The sequence below is a fragment of the Ranitomeya imitator genome, chromosome 1 (assembly GCF_032444005.1).
Source record: "Ranitomeya imitator isolate aRanImi1 chromosome 1, aRanImi1.pri, whole genome shotgun sequence".
NCBI classification, from domain to species: domain Eukaryota; kingdom Metazoa; phylum Chordata; class Amphibia; order Anura; family Dendrobatidae; genus Ranitomeya; species Ranitomeya imitator.
The window spans coordinates 36085106-36102731 of NC_091282.1; the positions used below are offsets into that span (position 1 = coordinate 36085106).

Sequence of the window (17626 nt, forward strand, 5' to 3'; positions counted from 1 at the left end):
CTTGTACTAATGGACTACATAGGAGACCTGTACATATCAGGTGCTGTCACTTTAAGGAATACTCCAAGGTCAAGGAAAGCTGAGTGACAACCAATGCTAGCCACAAGAGTTGTCACTGAACCTTCTCAGACCCCTGATGTGTAGGGAAATGGGATGCATTCAGGAGTCTGGGAAAGCTGAGTGCTAAATTAACAGCTGACATATCATCCCAGTTTTTTTTTTTTAATTACAATTTTAATTATTAGGGACTTTCTTTGATTTTTCAATTTTCTAGGTTTGCTCTCAAGACTTGGAAAAAAACACGAGAACCCAACTTTCCCCATGAACATGCTTGCTGACTTTGCTGGGGGAAGTTATACGTGTGCTCTGGGTATCGTCATGTCTCTGTTTGAACGTACCCGATCTGGGCGAGGGCAGGTCATTGATTCTAGCATGGTAAGTCCTGCCCACTAGGAGCCAGACCAACTCTACAGGCTGCCCCGCCCACTAGGAGCCAGACCGACTCTACAGGCTGCCCCGCCCACTAGGAGCCAGACCAACTCTACAGGCTGCCCCGCCCACTAGGAGCCAGACCAACTCTACAGGCTGCCCCGCCCACTAGGAGCCAGACCAACTCTACAGGCTGCCCCGCCCACTAGGAGCCAGACCAACTCTACAGGCTGCCCCGCCCACTAGGAGCCAGACCAACTCTACAGGCTGCCCCGCCCACTAGGAGCCAGACCAACTCTACAGGCTGCCCCGCCCACTAGGAGCCAGACCAACTCTACAGGCTGCCCCGCCCACTAGGAGCCGAAACAGCTCTTTAGGCTTCATAATAAGGTCAGGAATGCCCCACACTTTTTTATGTGGGGGGGGGGGGAAGTTCACCTCTATATAAGCTTAGTCTTGACATTATCTGTTATCTGCTGTCACCTTTGTGCCAGCCCAAGAAAAAAATAAAATGTATACTCCCTTGTCCTCAGAGTCCTCCTATTCTTGCCACATAGAGCAAGCTGGTACAGGAGGCAGAATACAGTGGAGGGCTCCAACCCATTACACCATATACAGTTGTGTGAAAAAGTGTTTGCCCCCTTCCTGATTTCCTATTCTTTTTCATGTTTGTCACGCTTAAATGTTCCAGATCAACAAAAAAATGTAAATATTAGGCAAAGATAACACGAGTAATCACAACATGCAGTTTATAAATGAAGGTCTTTATTAGTAAGGGAAAAAAAATCCAAACCTACAGGGTCCTGTGTGAAAAAGTGACCCCTAAACCTTTTAACTGGTTGGACCGCCCTTAGCAGCAACAACTGCAATCAAGCATTTGCCATAACTGGCAGTGAGTCTTTTACAACGCTCTGGAGGAATTTTGGCCCGCTCATCTCTGCAGAATTGTAATTCAATCACACTGGAGAGTTCCCGAGCATGAACCGCCTTTTTAAGGTCATGCCACAGCATCTCAATTGGATTAAGGTCAGGACTTTGACTAGGCCACTCCAAAGTCTTAATTTTGTTTTTCTTAAGGCATTCATAAGTGGATTTGCTGGTGTGTGTTGGATCATTGTTCTGCTGCGTAACCCAAGTGCGCTTCAACTTGAGGTTACAAACAGATGGCCGGATATTCTACTTCAGGATTTTTTGGTAGACAGCAGAATTCTTTGTTCCTTTTACAACAGCACATCTTCCCGGTCCTGAAGCAGCAAAACCGCCCCAGATCATCACACTACCACCAACATATTTTACTGTTGGTATGATGTTCCTTTTCTGAAATGCTGTGTGTGTTCTGCACAGATGTAATGGGACAAACATCTTCCAAAAAGTTCAACTTTTGTCTTGTCAGTCCGCAGAGTATTCTCCCAAGGGTCTTGGGGATCGTCAAGATGTTTTCTGGCAAAACTGAGACGAGCCTTTATGTTCAGCAGTGGTTTTCATCTTAGAACTCCACCATGCAGGCCATTTTTGACCAGTCTCTTATGGTGGAGTCATGAACACTGACCTTAACTGAGGCAAGTGAAACCTGCAGTTCTTTGGATGTTGTTGTGGGGTCTTTTGTGACCTCTTTGAGTCGTCGCAGCGTTCTTGGGGTAATTTTGGTCGGTCAACCACTCCTGGGAAGGTTCACCGCTGTTACATGTTTTTGCTATTTATGGATAATGGCTTGCTGGAGTCCCAAAGCTTTAGAAATGACTTTATAACCTTTTCCAGACTGATAGATCTCAATGACTTTGTTTCTCATTTGTTCCACAGAATTTCTTTGGATCGTGGCATGACGTTTAGCTTTTGAGGATCTTTTGGTCTACTAAACTTTGTCAGGCAGGTCCCATTTAAGTGATTTCTTGATTGAGAAAAGGTGTGGCAGTAGTCAGGCGTGCGTGTGGCTAGGGAATGTGAAGTCAGCTTCCCAAAGATGTGATAACTCACACTTAATTTATGTTTTAAGGTGGGGGGGGGGGGGGCATCACTTTTTCTCACAGGGCCCTGTAGGTTTGGATTTCTTTTTCCCTTAATAATAAAGACATTCATTTAAATACTGCATTTTGTGCTTCCTTGTGTTGTCTTTGTCTAATATTTACATTTGTTTGGTGACCTGAAACATTTAAGTGTCAGAAACATGCAAAAGAATAAGAAATCAGGAAGGGGGCAAACACTTTTCAGACGACTGTATATACTTAGCCCATATGAAAATCATACCTGTAATTCAGATTTTAGTCATTGAGTTTTATATATAAATAAACGTTTTATTACATATGTAAATGGGGCTCCTCTGTGCATCCTTGGTGTAGTCAAGAGCTTTATGTTTCCCATTAGCCACACTTCTTTTTGTGTTTACTGACAGTTCTCGCTTTGAAGCGCTGCCTCACCCCTGTACACACTGACACTGCTGGGGCCTAGTTTTCATCCCTCTCCTGTCTGCTGCAGCCGCTCACTGCACACAGGATCGCACAGTAGCTGGTGGCCGGTGCTAACGGGAGAAGGATGGGAATGTGTTCTTGCATTGTCAGTGTGTGCACTCTGATCCTTCTCCTCTGCAGCGGCTGCACACAAGATCAAACAGAAGAGGGATCCGAAACAACCTGTACACACTGACACTGCAGGGGCCTAGTTTTCATCCCTCTTCTGTCTGCTGCAGCCGCTCACTGCACACAGGATCGCACAGTAGCTGGTGGCCGGTGGTAACGGGAGAAGGATGGGAATGTGTTCTTGCATTGTCAGTGTGTGCACTCTGATCCTTCTCCTCTGCAGCGGCTGCACACAAGATCAAACAGAAGAGGGATCCGAAAGAACCTGTACACACTGACACTGCAGGGGCCTAGTTTTCATCCCTCTTCTGTCTGCTGCAGCCGCTCACTGCACACAGGATCGCACAGTAGCTGGTGGCCGGTGCTAACGGGAGAAGGATGGGAATGTGTTCTTGCATTGCCAGTGTGTGCACTCTGATCCTTCTCCTCTGCAGCGGCTGCACACAAGATCAGACAGAAGAGGGATCCGAAAGCACCTTTACTCACTGACACTGTGTGCTTTTGGCCTCCGCAGTGTCAGTGTGTGTTGGTCTCTCCCTGTCTGAGGCCGCCGCTTGCTTCACACAAGGTAACACAGTAACAGGTGGCCCCTGCAGACCAGAGAGATGGATTAGAGTGCACTGACACTGTGTGTGTGCTCTCTGCTCCTGCAGTGTCAGTGTGCAGGGCTGGGGCTTTAATTCAAATAGAGCTCCAAAGTAAGCGCTGTTAATCAATATAATGGGAGGTGTGGAGGATTGTAATTGAGGGGGTGGAACACTGCACTAATCTCTAGGCCACACCAATGGTGCACTGAACTCTAGGCCACACCAAAAGTGCACTAAATTCCAGTCATTTGTAAATGTAATAAAACGTGTTTTTTTTTTTACAGTGCCTTGAAAAAGAATTCATACTCCATGAACTTTTCCACGTTACAGCCACAAACTTAAATGTATTTTGTTGGGATTTTCTGTGACACCAACACAAAGTAGCAAATATTTGTAAAATGTAAAGGAAATGGTACATGATTTTCTAAATATTTAAAAAAAATATAAATCTGACAAATGCTACGTGCAGTTGTATTCAGCCCCCTGTAGTCGGATACCCCTAAATAAAATCCTGAGACCAATCGCCTCCAGAACTCACATAATTAGTAAATTGAGTCCGTGTGAGTATGATTTCTTCTCAAACATAAGAAAAACGGAGCAAAAAGTCCAAAAAATATAAAAAGGTATAAATTTATTAATGACAAAATTTACAATCAACACATGATAATAACAGACTAGGGTCAGGTAATAAGGCTGAACACCGCACCTTGAGAAAGAAGCCAAACGCGTGTCGGTGGCAACGAGGCACATGTCCTGACTTCTTAAGCCATGGGCAAGCACGTATAGCGGTGTGGGGACTCGGGTTCCAACGTTATAGCGCACATTATATTATACAGGGCCTGGGTCTCTTTGTCACCTTTACACTAATGTTGTTCTGTATGGTTTATGTTTATCTATATATAATTTCTTCTCAGTATAACTACAGCTGTTCCATGAAGGCCTCAGAGGTTTGCGTGAGAACATTAGGGATCAAACAGCATCATGAAAAACAAGGAGCCCACCAGACAGGTTAGGGATAACGTTGTGGAGAAGATGAAAGCAGAGTTAGGTTATAAAAAATAGCCTAAGCTATGAACATCTCACAGAGCACTGATCAATCCATCATCCAAAAATGGAAGGAGTATGGCACAACTGCAAATCTACCAAGACATAGCCGTCCACTTGGCATGACATCCCAAGGAAGGAGAACGCTAATTAGAAAGCAGCCAAGGAGCCCATGGTCATTGTGGAGAAGCTTCAGAGATCCACAGCTCAAGGGGGGAGAATCTGTCCACAAGACAACTATGAGGGAGCAGACCTATTGCAGTATTTCTCATGCGAGGATCGCATCGCAATCCTCGGACTGACCATCCATTCTCCTCACCTGAGCGTGACAGCTGTATAGCAATACATCATGTTGTCATGCTCTGGTCAGAAGAGGTTTCGGTCCAGTCTGTGCACTGTGATGCAATCCTCACATTAGTCTGTCTGTCAGTGCCCTTAGTCGAATACTCAACAAATCTGACCTTTTATTGAAGAGTGGCAATTGGAAAGCCATTTTTGAAAGCAAGCCATAAGAAGCCCCGTTTGTAATTTTTTAAAAATCCATGTGGGAGACAGCGAACATGTGGAAGAAGGTCCTCCGGTCAGATGAGACCAAAGGAGAACTTTTTGGGCTAAATGTAAAATGCTATGCGTGGCAGAAAACTAACACTGTACATCACTCTGAAAACACCATCCCCACTGTCAGATATGGTGGTGTCAGCATCATGCTGTGGGGAGGCTGTTCTTCAGAAGGAACTTGGTCAGAGTTGATGGGAAGATGGATGGAGCTAAATACAGGGCAATCCTGGGGAAGAACCTGTTAGAGGCTGCAAAAAACTTACGACTGGGGCGTAGGTACAGCAGGACAATGACCCTAAACATCCTGCCAGAGCAACAATTGATGGTTTAGATCAGAGCATATTCCTGTGTCACAGTCCAGACAGAGAATCTGTGACGAGAGGTGAAAATTGCTGATCACAAACGTTCCATACTTTTTCAAGGCGCTACATGTAAAATCTACCGTACGAGTCTAATTTTATGAGGTCTAAGTCCCGGACATGATTTTATAAGTACTTTAATTTGAGTTTTAGGGAACGATAGAGCTAATTAGGTTTTTGTGACTCATAATTGAAGCACAAGAAGCCTCCTGGAGGAGAAGGCCTGATTCCGCTCTGCTACATCTGTATCTACTGTGCAGTCCACCATTATGTCGTGTAGACCGCACCAGCCCCGAAATAAGTAGTGGAGCATCTACTCGTACCATGAGCGGATTCTCCGATGACCAATATCGTGGCCAGTGCCATATATCCCTGGTAATGTATTCCGTTTGGCAGATTGCCAGGGTAGTGTGAGAACTGAGGACGCACTCGTTAATAATGCATCACACCTCGTTACCGCTCGTTAGTACTTTCTCAAGTCTTCCAGTTATTTATGTAAATATCTAACGTGAGAAAGCAAACAGAGAAATATTGTGTTTTCTTTGTTCGCACCTTTCATAAAGAAACTGTAAACCGAGAAATGAATGTTTACGGCAGAATAGACAAAGTGGGGAGAGGCTCCTGCTGGTGATAGGTATTGGGCAGATGTATATGTATCGCACATAAGTGTGCCCCAACTAAAAAACTGCAGTCGGGGAGCATTGAATCCACTATTAAACTGTATGAAGAGATAAGCGGCCGCCAAGTCAGATGTGATGCCGCTTATTAATTTCTCATATCGCTGCAGTGCTGAGAAATCCTAATCCCGTACACCCTATACAGTAAAATAATTTATTATGTTCTGCATTTCCATTAACTCCATTATTTCCCTTTTTTCAAGGTGGAAGGTGCCGCATATCTGGGGTCATTTGTGTGGAAGTCACAGAAGTTAGGACTGTGGAGCAGACCTCGGGGTGAGAACATGCTGGACGGCGGAGCGCCGTTCTATAACACATACGTGACCGCGGATGGAAAGTACATGGCTGTGGGAGCGATCGAGCCCCAATTCTATAAAGAACTTTTGAAGGGTAAGTTATTAGACACTGAGCCCAGATATTACCCATTGAGCTCAGTGCTTGTAGCTTCTCAGATATTACCCACTGAGCTCAGTGCTTGTAGCTTCACAGATATTACCCACTGAGCTCAGTGCTTGTAGCTTCTCAGATATTACCCACTGAGCTCAGTGCTTGTAGCTTCTCAGATATTACCCACTGAGCTCAGTGCTTGTAGCTTCACAGATATTACCCACTGAGCTCAGTGCTTGTAGCTTCACAGATATTACCCACTGAGCTCAGTGCTTGTAGCTTCACAGATATTACCCACTGAGCTCAGTGCTTGTAGCTTCACAGATATTACCCACTGAGCTCAGTGCCTGTAGCTTCACAGATATTACCCACTGAGCTCAGTGCTTGTAGCTTCACAGATATTACCCACTGAGCTCAGTGCTTGTAGCTTCACCGATATTACCCACTGAGCTCAGTGCTTGTAGCTTCACAGATATTACCCACTGAGCTCAGTGCTTGTAGCTTCTCAGATATTACCCACTGAGCTCAGTGCTTGTAGCTTCTCAGATATTACCCACTGAGCTCAGTGCTTGTAGCTTCACCGATATCACCCACTGAGCTTAGTGCTTGTAGCTTCACCGATATTACCCACTGAGCTCAGTGTTAGTAGCTTCACAGATATTACCCACTGAGCTCAGTGCTTGTAACTTCACCGATATTACCCACTGAGCTCAGTGCTTGTAGCTTCACCGATATTACCCACTGAGCTCAGTGCTTATAGCTTCACAGATATTACCTACTGAGCTCAGTTCTTGTAGCTTCACAGATATTACCCACTGAGCTCAGTGCTTGTAGCTTCACAGATATTACCCACTGAGCTCAGTGCTTGTAGCTTCACAGATATTACCCACTGAGCTCAGTGCTTGTAGCTTCACTGATATTACCCACTGAGCTCAGTGATTGCAGCTTCACAGATATTACCCACTGAGCTCAGTGCTTGTAGCTTCTCAGATATTACCCACTGAGCTCAGTGCTTGTAGCTTCTCAGATATTACCCACTGAGCTCAGTGCTTGTAGCTTCTCAGATATTACCCACTGAGCTCAGTGCTTGTAGCTTCACCGATATCACCCACTGAGCTTAGTGCTTGTAGCTTCACCGATATTACCCACTGAGCTCAGTGTTTGTAGCTTCACAGATATTACCCACTGAGCTCAGTGCTTGTAACTTCACCGATATTACCCACTGAGCTCAGTGCTTGTAGCTTCACCGATATTACCCACTGAGCTCAGTGCTTATAGCTTCACAGATATTACCTACTGAGCTCAGTTCTTGTAGCTTCACAGATATTACCCACTGAGCTCAGTGCTTGTATCTTCACAGATATTACCCACTGAGCTCAGTGCTTGTAGCTTCACAGATATTACCCACTGAGCTCAGTGCTTGTAGCTTCACAGATATTACCCACTGAGCTCAGTGCTTGTAGCTTCACTGATATTACCCACTGAGCTCAGTGATTGCAGCTTCACAGATATTACCCACTGAGCTCAGTGCTTGCAGCTTCACAGATATTACCCACTGAGCTCAGTGCTTGTAGCTTCACCGATATTACCCACTGAGCTCAGTGCTTGTAGCTTCACAGATATTACCCACTGAGCTCAGTGCTTGCAGCTTCTCAGATATTACCCACTGAGCTCAGTGCTTGTAGCTTCACAGATATTACCCACTGAGCTCAGTGCTTGTAGCTTCACAGATATTACCCACTGAGCTCAGTGCTTGTAGCTTCACAGATATCACCCACTGAGCTCAGTGCTTGTAGCTTCACAGATATCACCCACTGAGCTCAGTGCTTATAGCTTCACAGATATTACCACTGAGCTCAGTGCTTGTAGCTTCACAGCTATTACCCACTGAGCGCAGTGCTTGTAGCTTCACAGATATCACCCACAGAGCTCAGTGCTTGTAGCTTCACAGATATTACCCACTGAGCTCAGTGCTTGTAGCTTCACAGATATTACCCACTGAGCTCAGTGCTTGTAGCTTCACAGATATTACCCACTGAGCTCAGTGTTTGTAGCTTCACAAATATTACCCACTGAGCTCAGTGCTTGTAGCTTCACCGATATCACCCACTGAGCTCAGTGCTTGCAGCTTCACAGATATTACCCACTGAGCTCAGTGCTTGTAGCTTCACAGATGACACCCACTGAGCTCAGTGCTTGTAGCTTCACTGATATTACCCACTGAGCTCAGTGCTTGTAACTTCACCGATAACACCCACTGAGCTCAGTGCTTGTAGCTTCACAAATATCACCCACTGAGCTCAGTGCTTGTAGCTTCACCGATATCACCCACTGAGCTCAGTGCTTGTAGCTTCACAGATATTACCCACTGAGCTCAGTGCTTGTAGCTTCACAGATATTACCCACTGAGCTCAGTGCTTGTAGCTTCACAGATATTACCCACTGAGCTCAGTGCTTGTAGCTTCACAGATATTACCCACTGAGCTCAGTGCTTGTAGCTTCACAGATATTAGCCACTGAGCTCAGTGCTTGTAGCTTCACAGATATTACCCACTGAGCTCAGTGCTTGTAGCTTCACAGATATTACCCACTGAGCTCAGTGCTTGTAGCTTCTCAGATATTACCCACTGAGCTCAGTGATTGCAGCTTCACAGATATTACCCACTGAGCTCAGTGCTTGTAGCTTCACAGATATTACCCACTGAGCTCAGTGCTTGTAGCTTCACAGATATTACCCACTGAGCTCAGTGCTTGTAGCTTCACAGATATTACCCACTGAGCTCAGTGTTTGTAGCTTCACAAATATTACCCACTGAGCTCAGTGCTTGTAGCTTCACCGATATCACCCACTGAGCTCAGTGCTTGCAGCTTCACAGATATTACCCACTGAGCTCAGTGCTTGTAGCTTCACAGATGACACCCACTGAGCTCAGTGCTTGTAGCTTCACTGATATTACCCACTGAGCTCAGTGCTTGTAACTTCACCGATAACACCCACTGAGCTCAGTGCTTGTAGCTTCACAAATATCACCCACTGAGCTCAGTGCTTGTAGCTTCACCGATATCACCCACTGAGCTCAGTGCTTGTAGCTTCACAGATATTACCCACTGAGCTCAGTGCTTGTAGCTTCACAGATATTACCCACTGAGCTCAGTGCTTGTAGCTTCACAGATATTACCCACTGAGCTCAGTGCTTGTAGCTTCACAGATATTACCCACTGAGCTCAGTGCTTGTAGCTTCACAGATATTACCCACTGAGCTCAGTGCTTGTAGCTTCACAGATATTAGCCACTGAGCTCAGTGCTTGTAGCTTCACAGATATTACCCACTGAGCTCAGTGCTTGTAGCTTCACAGATATTACCCACTGAGCTCAGTGCTTGTAGCTTCTCAGATATTACCCACTGAGCTCAGTGATTGCAGCTTCACAGATATTACCCACTGAGCTCAGTGCTTGTAGCTTCACAGATATTACCCACTGAGCTCAGTGATTGCAGCTTCACAGATATTACCCACTGAGCTCAGTACTTGTAGCTTCACAGATATTACCCACTGAGCTCAGTGCTTGTAGCTTCACAGATATTACCCACTGAGCTCAGTGCTTGTAGCTTCACAGATTACACCCACTGAGCGCAGTGCTTGTAGCTTCCCAAATATTACCCACTGAGCTCAGTGCTTGTAGCTTCACTGATATTACCCACTGAGCTCAGTGCTTGTAACTTCACCGATAACACCCACTGAGCTCAGTGTTTGTAGCTTCACAAATATTACCCACTGAGCTCAGTGCTTGTAGCTTCACAGATGACACCCACTGAGCTCAGTGCTTGTAGCTTCACTGATATTACCCACTGAGCTCAGTGCTTGTAACTTCACCGATAACACCCACTGAGCTCAGTGCTTGTAGCTTCACAAATATCACCCACTGAGCTCAGTGCTTGTAGCTTCACCGATATCACCCACTGAGCTCAGTGCTTGTAGCTTCACAGATATTACCCACTGAGCTCAGTGCTTGTAGCTTCACAGATATTACCCACTGAGCTCAGTGCTTGTAGCTTCACAGATATTACCCACTGAGCTCAGTGCTTGTAGCTTCACAGATATTACCCACTGAGCTCAGTGCTTGTAGCTTCACAGATATTAGCCACTGAGCTCAGTGCTTGTAGCTTCACAGATATTACCCACTGAGCTCAGTGATTGCAGCTTCACAGATATTACCCACTGAGCTCAGTGCTTGTAGCTTCACAGATATTACCCACTGAGCTCAGTGCTTGCAGCTTCACAGATATTACCCACTGAGCTCAGTACTTGTAGCTTCACAGATATTACCCACTGAGCTCAGTGCTTGTAGCTTCACAGATATTACCCACTGAGCTCAGTGCTTGTAGCTTCACAGATTACACCCACTGAGCGCAGTGCTTGTAGCTTCCCAAATATTACCCACTGAGCTCAGTGCTTGTAGCTTCACTGATATTACCCACTGAGCTCAGTGCTTGTAACTTCACCGATAACACCCACTGAGCTCAGTGTTTGTAGCTTCACAAATATTACCCACTGAGCTCAGTGCTTGTAGCTTCACAGATGACACCCACTGAGCTCAGTGCTTGTAGCTTCACAGATATTACCCACTGAGCTCAGTGCTTGCAGCTTCACAGATATTACCCACTGAGCTCAGTGCTTGTAGCTTCACAAATATCACCCACTGAGCTCAGTGCTTGCAGCTTCACAGATATTACCCACTGAGCTCAGTGCTTGTAGCTTCACAGATGACACCCACTGAGCTCAGTGCTTATAGCTTCACAGATATTACCCACTGAGCTCAGTGCTTGTAGCTTCACTGATATTACCCACTGAGCTCAGTGCTTGTAACTTCACCGATAACACCCACTGAGCTCAGTGCTTGCAGCTTCACAGATATTACCCACTGAGCTCAGTGCTTGTAGCTTCACAGATGACACCCACTGAGCTCAGTGCTTATAGCTTAATCGATATCACCCAACTGAGCTCAGTGCTTGTAGCTTCACAAATATTACCCACTGAGCTCAGTGCTTGTAGCTTCACTGATATTACCCACTGAGCTCAGTGCTTGTAACTTCACCGATAACACCCACTGAGCTCAGTGCTTGTAGCTTCACAGATATTACCCACTGAGCTCAGTGCTTGTAGCTTCACTGATATTACCCACTGAGCTCAGTGCTTGTAGCTTCACAAATATCACCCACTGAGCTCAGTGCTTGTAGCTTCACCGATATCACCCACTGAGCTCAGTGCTTGTAGCTTCTAAGATATTACCCACTGAGCTCAGTGCTTGTAGCTTCACAGATATTACCCACTGAGCTCAGTGCTTGTAGCTTCACAAATATCACCCACTGAGCTCAGTGCTTGTAGCTTCTCAGATATTACCCACTGAGCTCAGTGCTTGTAGCTTCTCAGATATTAGCCACTGAGCTCAGTGCTTGTAGCTTCACTGATATTACCCACTGAGCTCAGTACTTGTAGATTCACAGATAACACCCTCTGAGCTCAGTGTTTGTAGCTTCTCAGATATTACCCACTGAGCTCAGTGCTTGTAGCTTCTCAGATATTAGCCACTGAGCTCAGTGCTTGTAGCTTCACAGTAAAATACCAGGACATTTTCTTGCAACCTGCACTTGTTGCCCCCACCATGGCTACATATCAGTGCACTGGGATGTCCTGCAGATAACACAGGGGTTAATTTTATACTTGCCTGTTTCATTTTAGGATGGGGACAGCTAGGGGTAGGGCTTAAAACAAATGTCCTCCAGTCACCTCTCGTAGAGGCTTATCGCCCTAGCAGATATAAGGATTGGGCATAAAAAATAAATATGCCCAATCTCAGCCATCCTCTGCTGTGGGAGAAACATACAAGATATGAGGCTGGTCTGAAATAAATCAGCGGGTTTCGACAACTTATCTCTAACTTGAGTGGGAGCTTTACGGTCCACGTCACCTCTATTTGCAGACGACATTGCATTCTCTCTGTTATCAGCCAGGGTGGGGCTGACTGTATCCTCTCAATGGGATGAGTGGCGGGACGTGTAGAAATTCCCTTCACTTTCTTGGATCTACTTTTACAAGAGGCCAAATAGCATAAATTTAATGTGGGGTCATTGAAAGAAATGAGGGTCCGGGATGTCGCCGTGACCATTAACCCATTGTGCTGCAGCCCCGTCCTGCAGGGACCCGCTCGGAGGACTCGCTCCGTCCTTGGAAGAACACTTTACGCCCCCCTCTTATCTTCCTTGTAGTAACTCATCAGTAATTTCCTATATTTCTCGTCCATCACTCATTTTCAGATTTCGTCTTCCTACCGGCATTTTGTAGTCTTCTGTCATTTTCTAGCCGATATCCAATTGTGTAAACGCGAGTGATGATAACATTTTGCTATTTTACCGCATTAAATCCACTTTTTGTGTTAATGGAATAATTCGGTGTGCAGATAATGCACGGGATTCATCGTTATCTTCCAGGAACGCTCCATATTAGATTACTTTGTTACCGTGTCCCCGTCTGGGCGCCAGATTTACCTTTTTGTTGCTCTACTCATGAAGCCTTTCCATTTTTATTTTTTGCATGTGAATGCCCAGCGCTCAACTACTGGACGGCTGATATATTGTGTCTGACAGGAGGAGTGGGGAGAGGGGCGACAAACGTGAATGAGACTGTCTCCGGAAATCACGTGAAGCCCATTAATAAGAAGCGATATTATCCCGCCAAGGGCAGATCAGCCGTCCTATGTTACAAATGCAACTTGTGACTGTTAGATCTTCAGTTTTGGAATGTTCTGTATTGTATGGAATGTTCCCGTTGTCTTAACCCTTTAAACTGAAAATTTTTTTTTTGCATTTTCATTGTGGCATATCAGGAGTTAGTGTTATTTAGGGACATGTTTTTTGAAGGCTGACTTATATTATCAATGGCGCATTTTTGAGACGCATACAACTTGCTGGCTGAGTTCTATTAATTTCTTGAACAACAATGGCAATTTGAGCTTAGATTTTTGCATGAAAAATTTCATACTATTCACTTTTCAGCATATATATTGTGATACCTTTATTACGCCAGTCTCTCTGATTGAGCGATACCAAAATTTTACATAAATATAATATTAAAGTTGAGCGAGAAGATTCTCTGGACTCTGGTCCAGATGTTATATCGGTAGACTGAGGCCTCTGGACCATGGCAGTGCCCCTTTTTCTAGCATCACAATAGCACTCCTGCATCTCGACGCTAGTCCAGTTGTTATATCGGTAGATCGGAGCCTCTGGACCATGGCAGTGCCCCTTTTTCTAGCGTTTCAATAGCATTCCTGAATCTTGACCCTAGTCCAGTTGTTTTATCGGTGGATCAGGGCCTCTGACCATGGCAGTGCCCCTTTTTCTAGCGTCACAATAGCATTCCTGCATCTCGACCCTAGTCCAGTTGTTATATTGGTAGATCGGGGGGCCTCTGGACCATGGTAGTGCCCCTTTTTCTAGCGCCACAATAGCCTTCTTGCATCTCGACCCTAGTCCAGTTGTTATATCGGTAGATCGGGGCCTCTGGACCATGGCAGTGCCCCTTTTTCTAGCGTCACAATAGCACTCCTGCATCTCGACCCTAGTCCAGTTGTTATATCGGTAGATCGGGGCCTCTGGACCATGGTAGTGCCCATTTTTCTAGCGTCACAATAGCATTCCTGCATCTCGACCCTAGTCCACTTGTTATATCGGTAGATCAGGGTCTCTGGACCATGGCAGTGCCCCTTTTTCTAGCGTCACAATAGCATTCCTGCATCTCGACCCTAGTCCAGTTATATCGGTAGATCGGGGCCTCTGGACCATGGCAGTGCCCCTTTTTCTAGCGTCACAATAGCATTCCTGCATCTCGACCCTAGTCCACTTGTTATATCGGTAGATCGGGGACCCTCGACCAGGACGGTTCCCCTTTTTTTAGTGTCACAATAGCATTCCTGCATCTCCCCACAACGATCATGTTGTGCCAGGCCTACTAATCAGAAGAGATGTCTGCAGGAAATTAGCAGGGCTCTAGTCCGGGTTCACAGACTATCAATGAGACACCTGGATCAATGTGCTGCAAATATTTTTGCTCCCCTCTATTTTTCAAGTTTGAAAAACATTTTGTAAAAAAAAACCTTATTTATTTTTATATTACCTTTTTCTGACACCCATAACTTTTGTCTAACTACCAAGGTGCTGTGATTGCTTTAGACCGAGGCATCTAAGGGTTTGATCCATGCCACTGCAGCGGGACGTTGGCTGTCGGTTACAGCTTTGGTGTCATGGGTTTACTGCAACAGAGAGGATCCAGAAGACCGCAGCGTCTGATTTCTCCTACTCCTGCACTGATTAGAAGCACTTCACCTTGCAGAGGTTAATCTGCTCAGTTGAGAGCTCCTGGAAGCTTTCCTGCATTAAGGCTCTCACCTGAGCACTGTTAGCCACTCCCATTTCCTTTACAATCTGGGTCCTAGATAGCACTCATTGTCAGAGGCTAGCTTATTCTGCATTGCTGAAGGTTGTTATTGGAGAAGGCATTTAGTGCGTTTATCTGTTACTGTAGCTAGGTTTTGGGTGTGTGTTTATTTCCCCACCTTCTCTTACTTTAGTTTTACCCTAACCTTCACTAGCCAATGCATTCCTCTGTTGTTTGTGTGAGTATATTTGTATGATTAGCATTTTCCTTTATCCCTGTTCGTATTACCTTGTTAATCTGGTTGGTGTATTACGGTACACTTCTACTCCCCTCTTCCCTGGATGGGGGAAGGGTACAGACTGTGGGCAAATTCTGGAGCTAAGGCAAGGTACGTGGCCCAGGCGTCTTCACCATCAGAAGTAATCTGGGGAACAGGGCGAGCTAGGGCGCACCTAGTGTTAGGGACAGGGAAGGAGCCCCTGGTCCCGGGATACCCAACAACAGATGATCAAACAGAAGCAGCTCGGATAGAAATGCCAATAGCGCTTTGAAGTCTGGATCCATTATTTGCAAAAGAATAAAAATAAAGCATAATAATTAGTAGGATTGCTGATGCCCATGCACAATCTGCATCAGTAATTACAAGTTCTACAACTTTCTAATAAACTTTGTTTTAATTCTCCATCATTTTCTGCTCCGCAGGACTCGATCTCGATCCTTCCGACCTTCCCGATCAGATGAGTTTTTCCGATTGGCCCGAAATGAAGAAGCAATTTGCCGTAAAGTTTTTGGAAAAGACGCAAGATCAGTGGTGTCAGATCTTTGATGGCACGGATGCGTGCGTGACGCCGGTCTTATCCTTCGACAATGTCGCAATCCACCAGCACAATAAAGAGCGAGGATCTTTCTTCTCTAACGATGATGGGGACGTGAGTCCGCGGCCGGCCCCGCTGCTCTCCCGAACCCCCGCAGAGCCGTCCTCCAGCAGGGATCCTTTCATCGGGGAGCACACACATGAAGTGCTGGCAGAACACGGCTTTAGTGCTAAACAAATTTCTGATCTTAAATCTTCTAAAGTGATTTCATGCCATAACCCGAAATCTCAGCTCTAACCTCACATCATGGAAGACACGAGCAGCCGTGTCATCTATAACTAATAACTGGCTCATTACTGGTAATTTTGATAAAAAATAATACTATAAAATAATCTATATTTGAGAAATTAGACTTTAATTAAAGAAGAATTTTTTTATATTGTGTTTCCATTTTCTAATGTTCATCTAGTGTGTTGGCATTTAGCAGTGCTCGAGTTGCAATGGTCGCTGTCATTTCAGCTAATTTAGCATAAATCAAAAATGAATATAAAAAAAACACACTGAGCGATCAGATTACAGCTGCCTGTTAAAAGTCTGGAGAGGGGAGGGGAAAAGAGAGAGGAGCAAAGATAAGCATGGACACATACATACCCAGGCTAAGTGTTTTCTTTTCGCCCCAATGTTGAATTCACAGCTACACAGCTAAGTGCTCCTGTATAATGTCATCCATTCTGCTACGTTCTGGTATTTTATTTCACCGCAGTGTTGTATTCACAGCTACACAGCTATGTGCACCTGTATAATGTCATCCATTCTGCTATGTTCTGGTATTTTATTTCACCGCAGTGTTGTATTCACAGCTACACAGCTAAGTGCTCCTGTATAATGTCATCCATGCTGCTACTTTCTGGTATTTTATTTCACTGCAGTATTGGATTCACAGCTAAATGCTCCTCTATAATGTCATCCATGCTGCTACTTTCTGGTATTTTATTTCACCGCAGTGTTGTATTCACAGCTACACAGCTAAGTGCTCCTGTATAATGTCATCAATGCTACTACTTTCTGGTATTTTATTTCACTGCAGTATTGGATTCACAGCTAAATGCTCCTGTATAATGTCATCCATGCTGCTACTTTCTGGTATTTTATTTCACTGCAGTATTGGATTCACAGCTACACAGCTAAGTGCTCCTGTATAATGTCTTTCATGCTGCTACTTTCTGGTATTTTATTTCACCCCAGAGTTGAATTTGCAGCTGTACAGCTAAGTGCTAATGTATAATGTCAACCATGCTGCTACTTTCTGGTGTTTTCTTTCACCCTAGAGTCGGATTCATAGCTAAACTGCTCAGTACTCCTGTGTAATGTCTTCCTTGCTGTGGCTGCATCCGAACATGTACTACATAGAAACAGGAGAGCAGGAATCCCTCATGTCTGTGTGCTGTAAAAGGGAAACATCATATCAGCTAGTCTCCATCACATCACTACAGCTCAATGTAACTCACCTGTCCTGACGTTTCTTACCTGGCAAACAACTCTGACATAATCGCCCAAGGCCTTTTTAAGGCTGGATCAGGGAGATGTCAGCTGTCTGTGTAGTACTGTATGTACTCAAACATAGCTCCAAGTAAGTTACCACATGTTATTCACTAATTAAAGGGAACCAGTCAGGTGAAAAGATCGTATTAACCTGCAGATATGGGGTTAACCTGCAGCTTAATAGTGTTCAGAACCTTAATTTCCTCTCAGCAGCAGGGATGT

The 17626-nt window shown here is 45.1% G+C and overlaps 1 protein-coding gene across 1 annotated transcript in view; it reads left to right on the forward strand.

Annotated features, from left to right (window-relative positions):
- Positions 1-16299, forward strand: part of AMACR (alpha-methylacyl-CoA racemase) — a 38780-nt gene extending 22481 nt beyond the window's left edge. Inside the window, exons 4-6 of the mRNA XM_069745979.1 lie at positions 275-435; positions 6431-6617; positions 15750-16299. Of these exons, the coding sequence (XP_069602080.1) occupies positions 275-435; positions 6431-6617; positions 15750-16159 (758 nt within the window). The 3' untranslated portion in view covers positions 16160-16299. The remainder of the gene's footprint in view (positions 1-274; positions 436-6430; positions 6618-15749) is intronic.
- The last annotated feature ends 1327 nt before the right edge of the window (positions 16300-17626 follow it).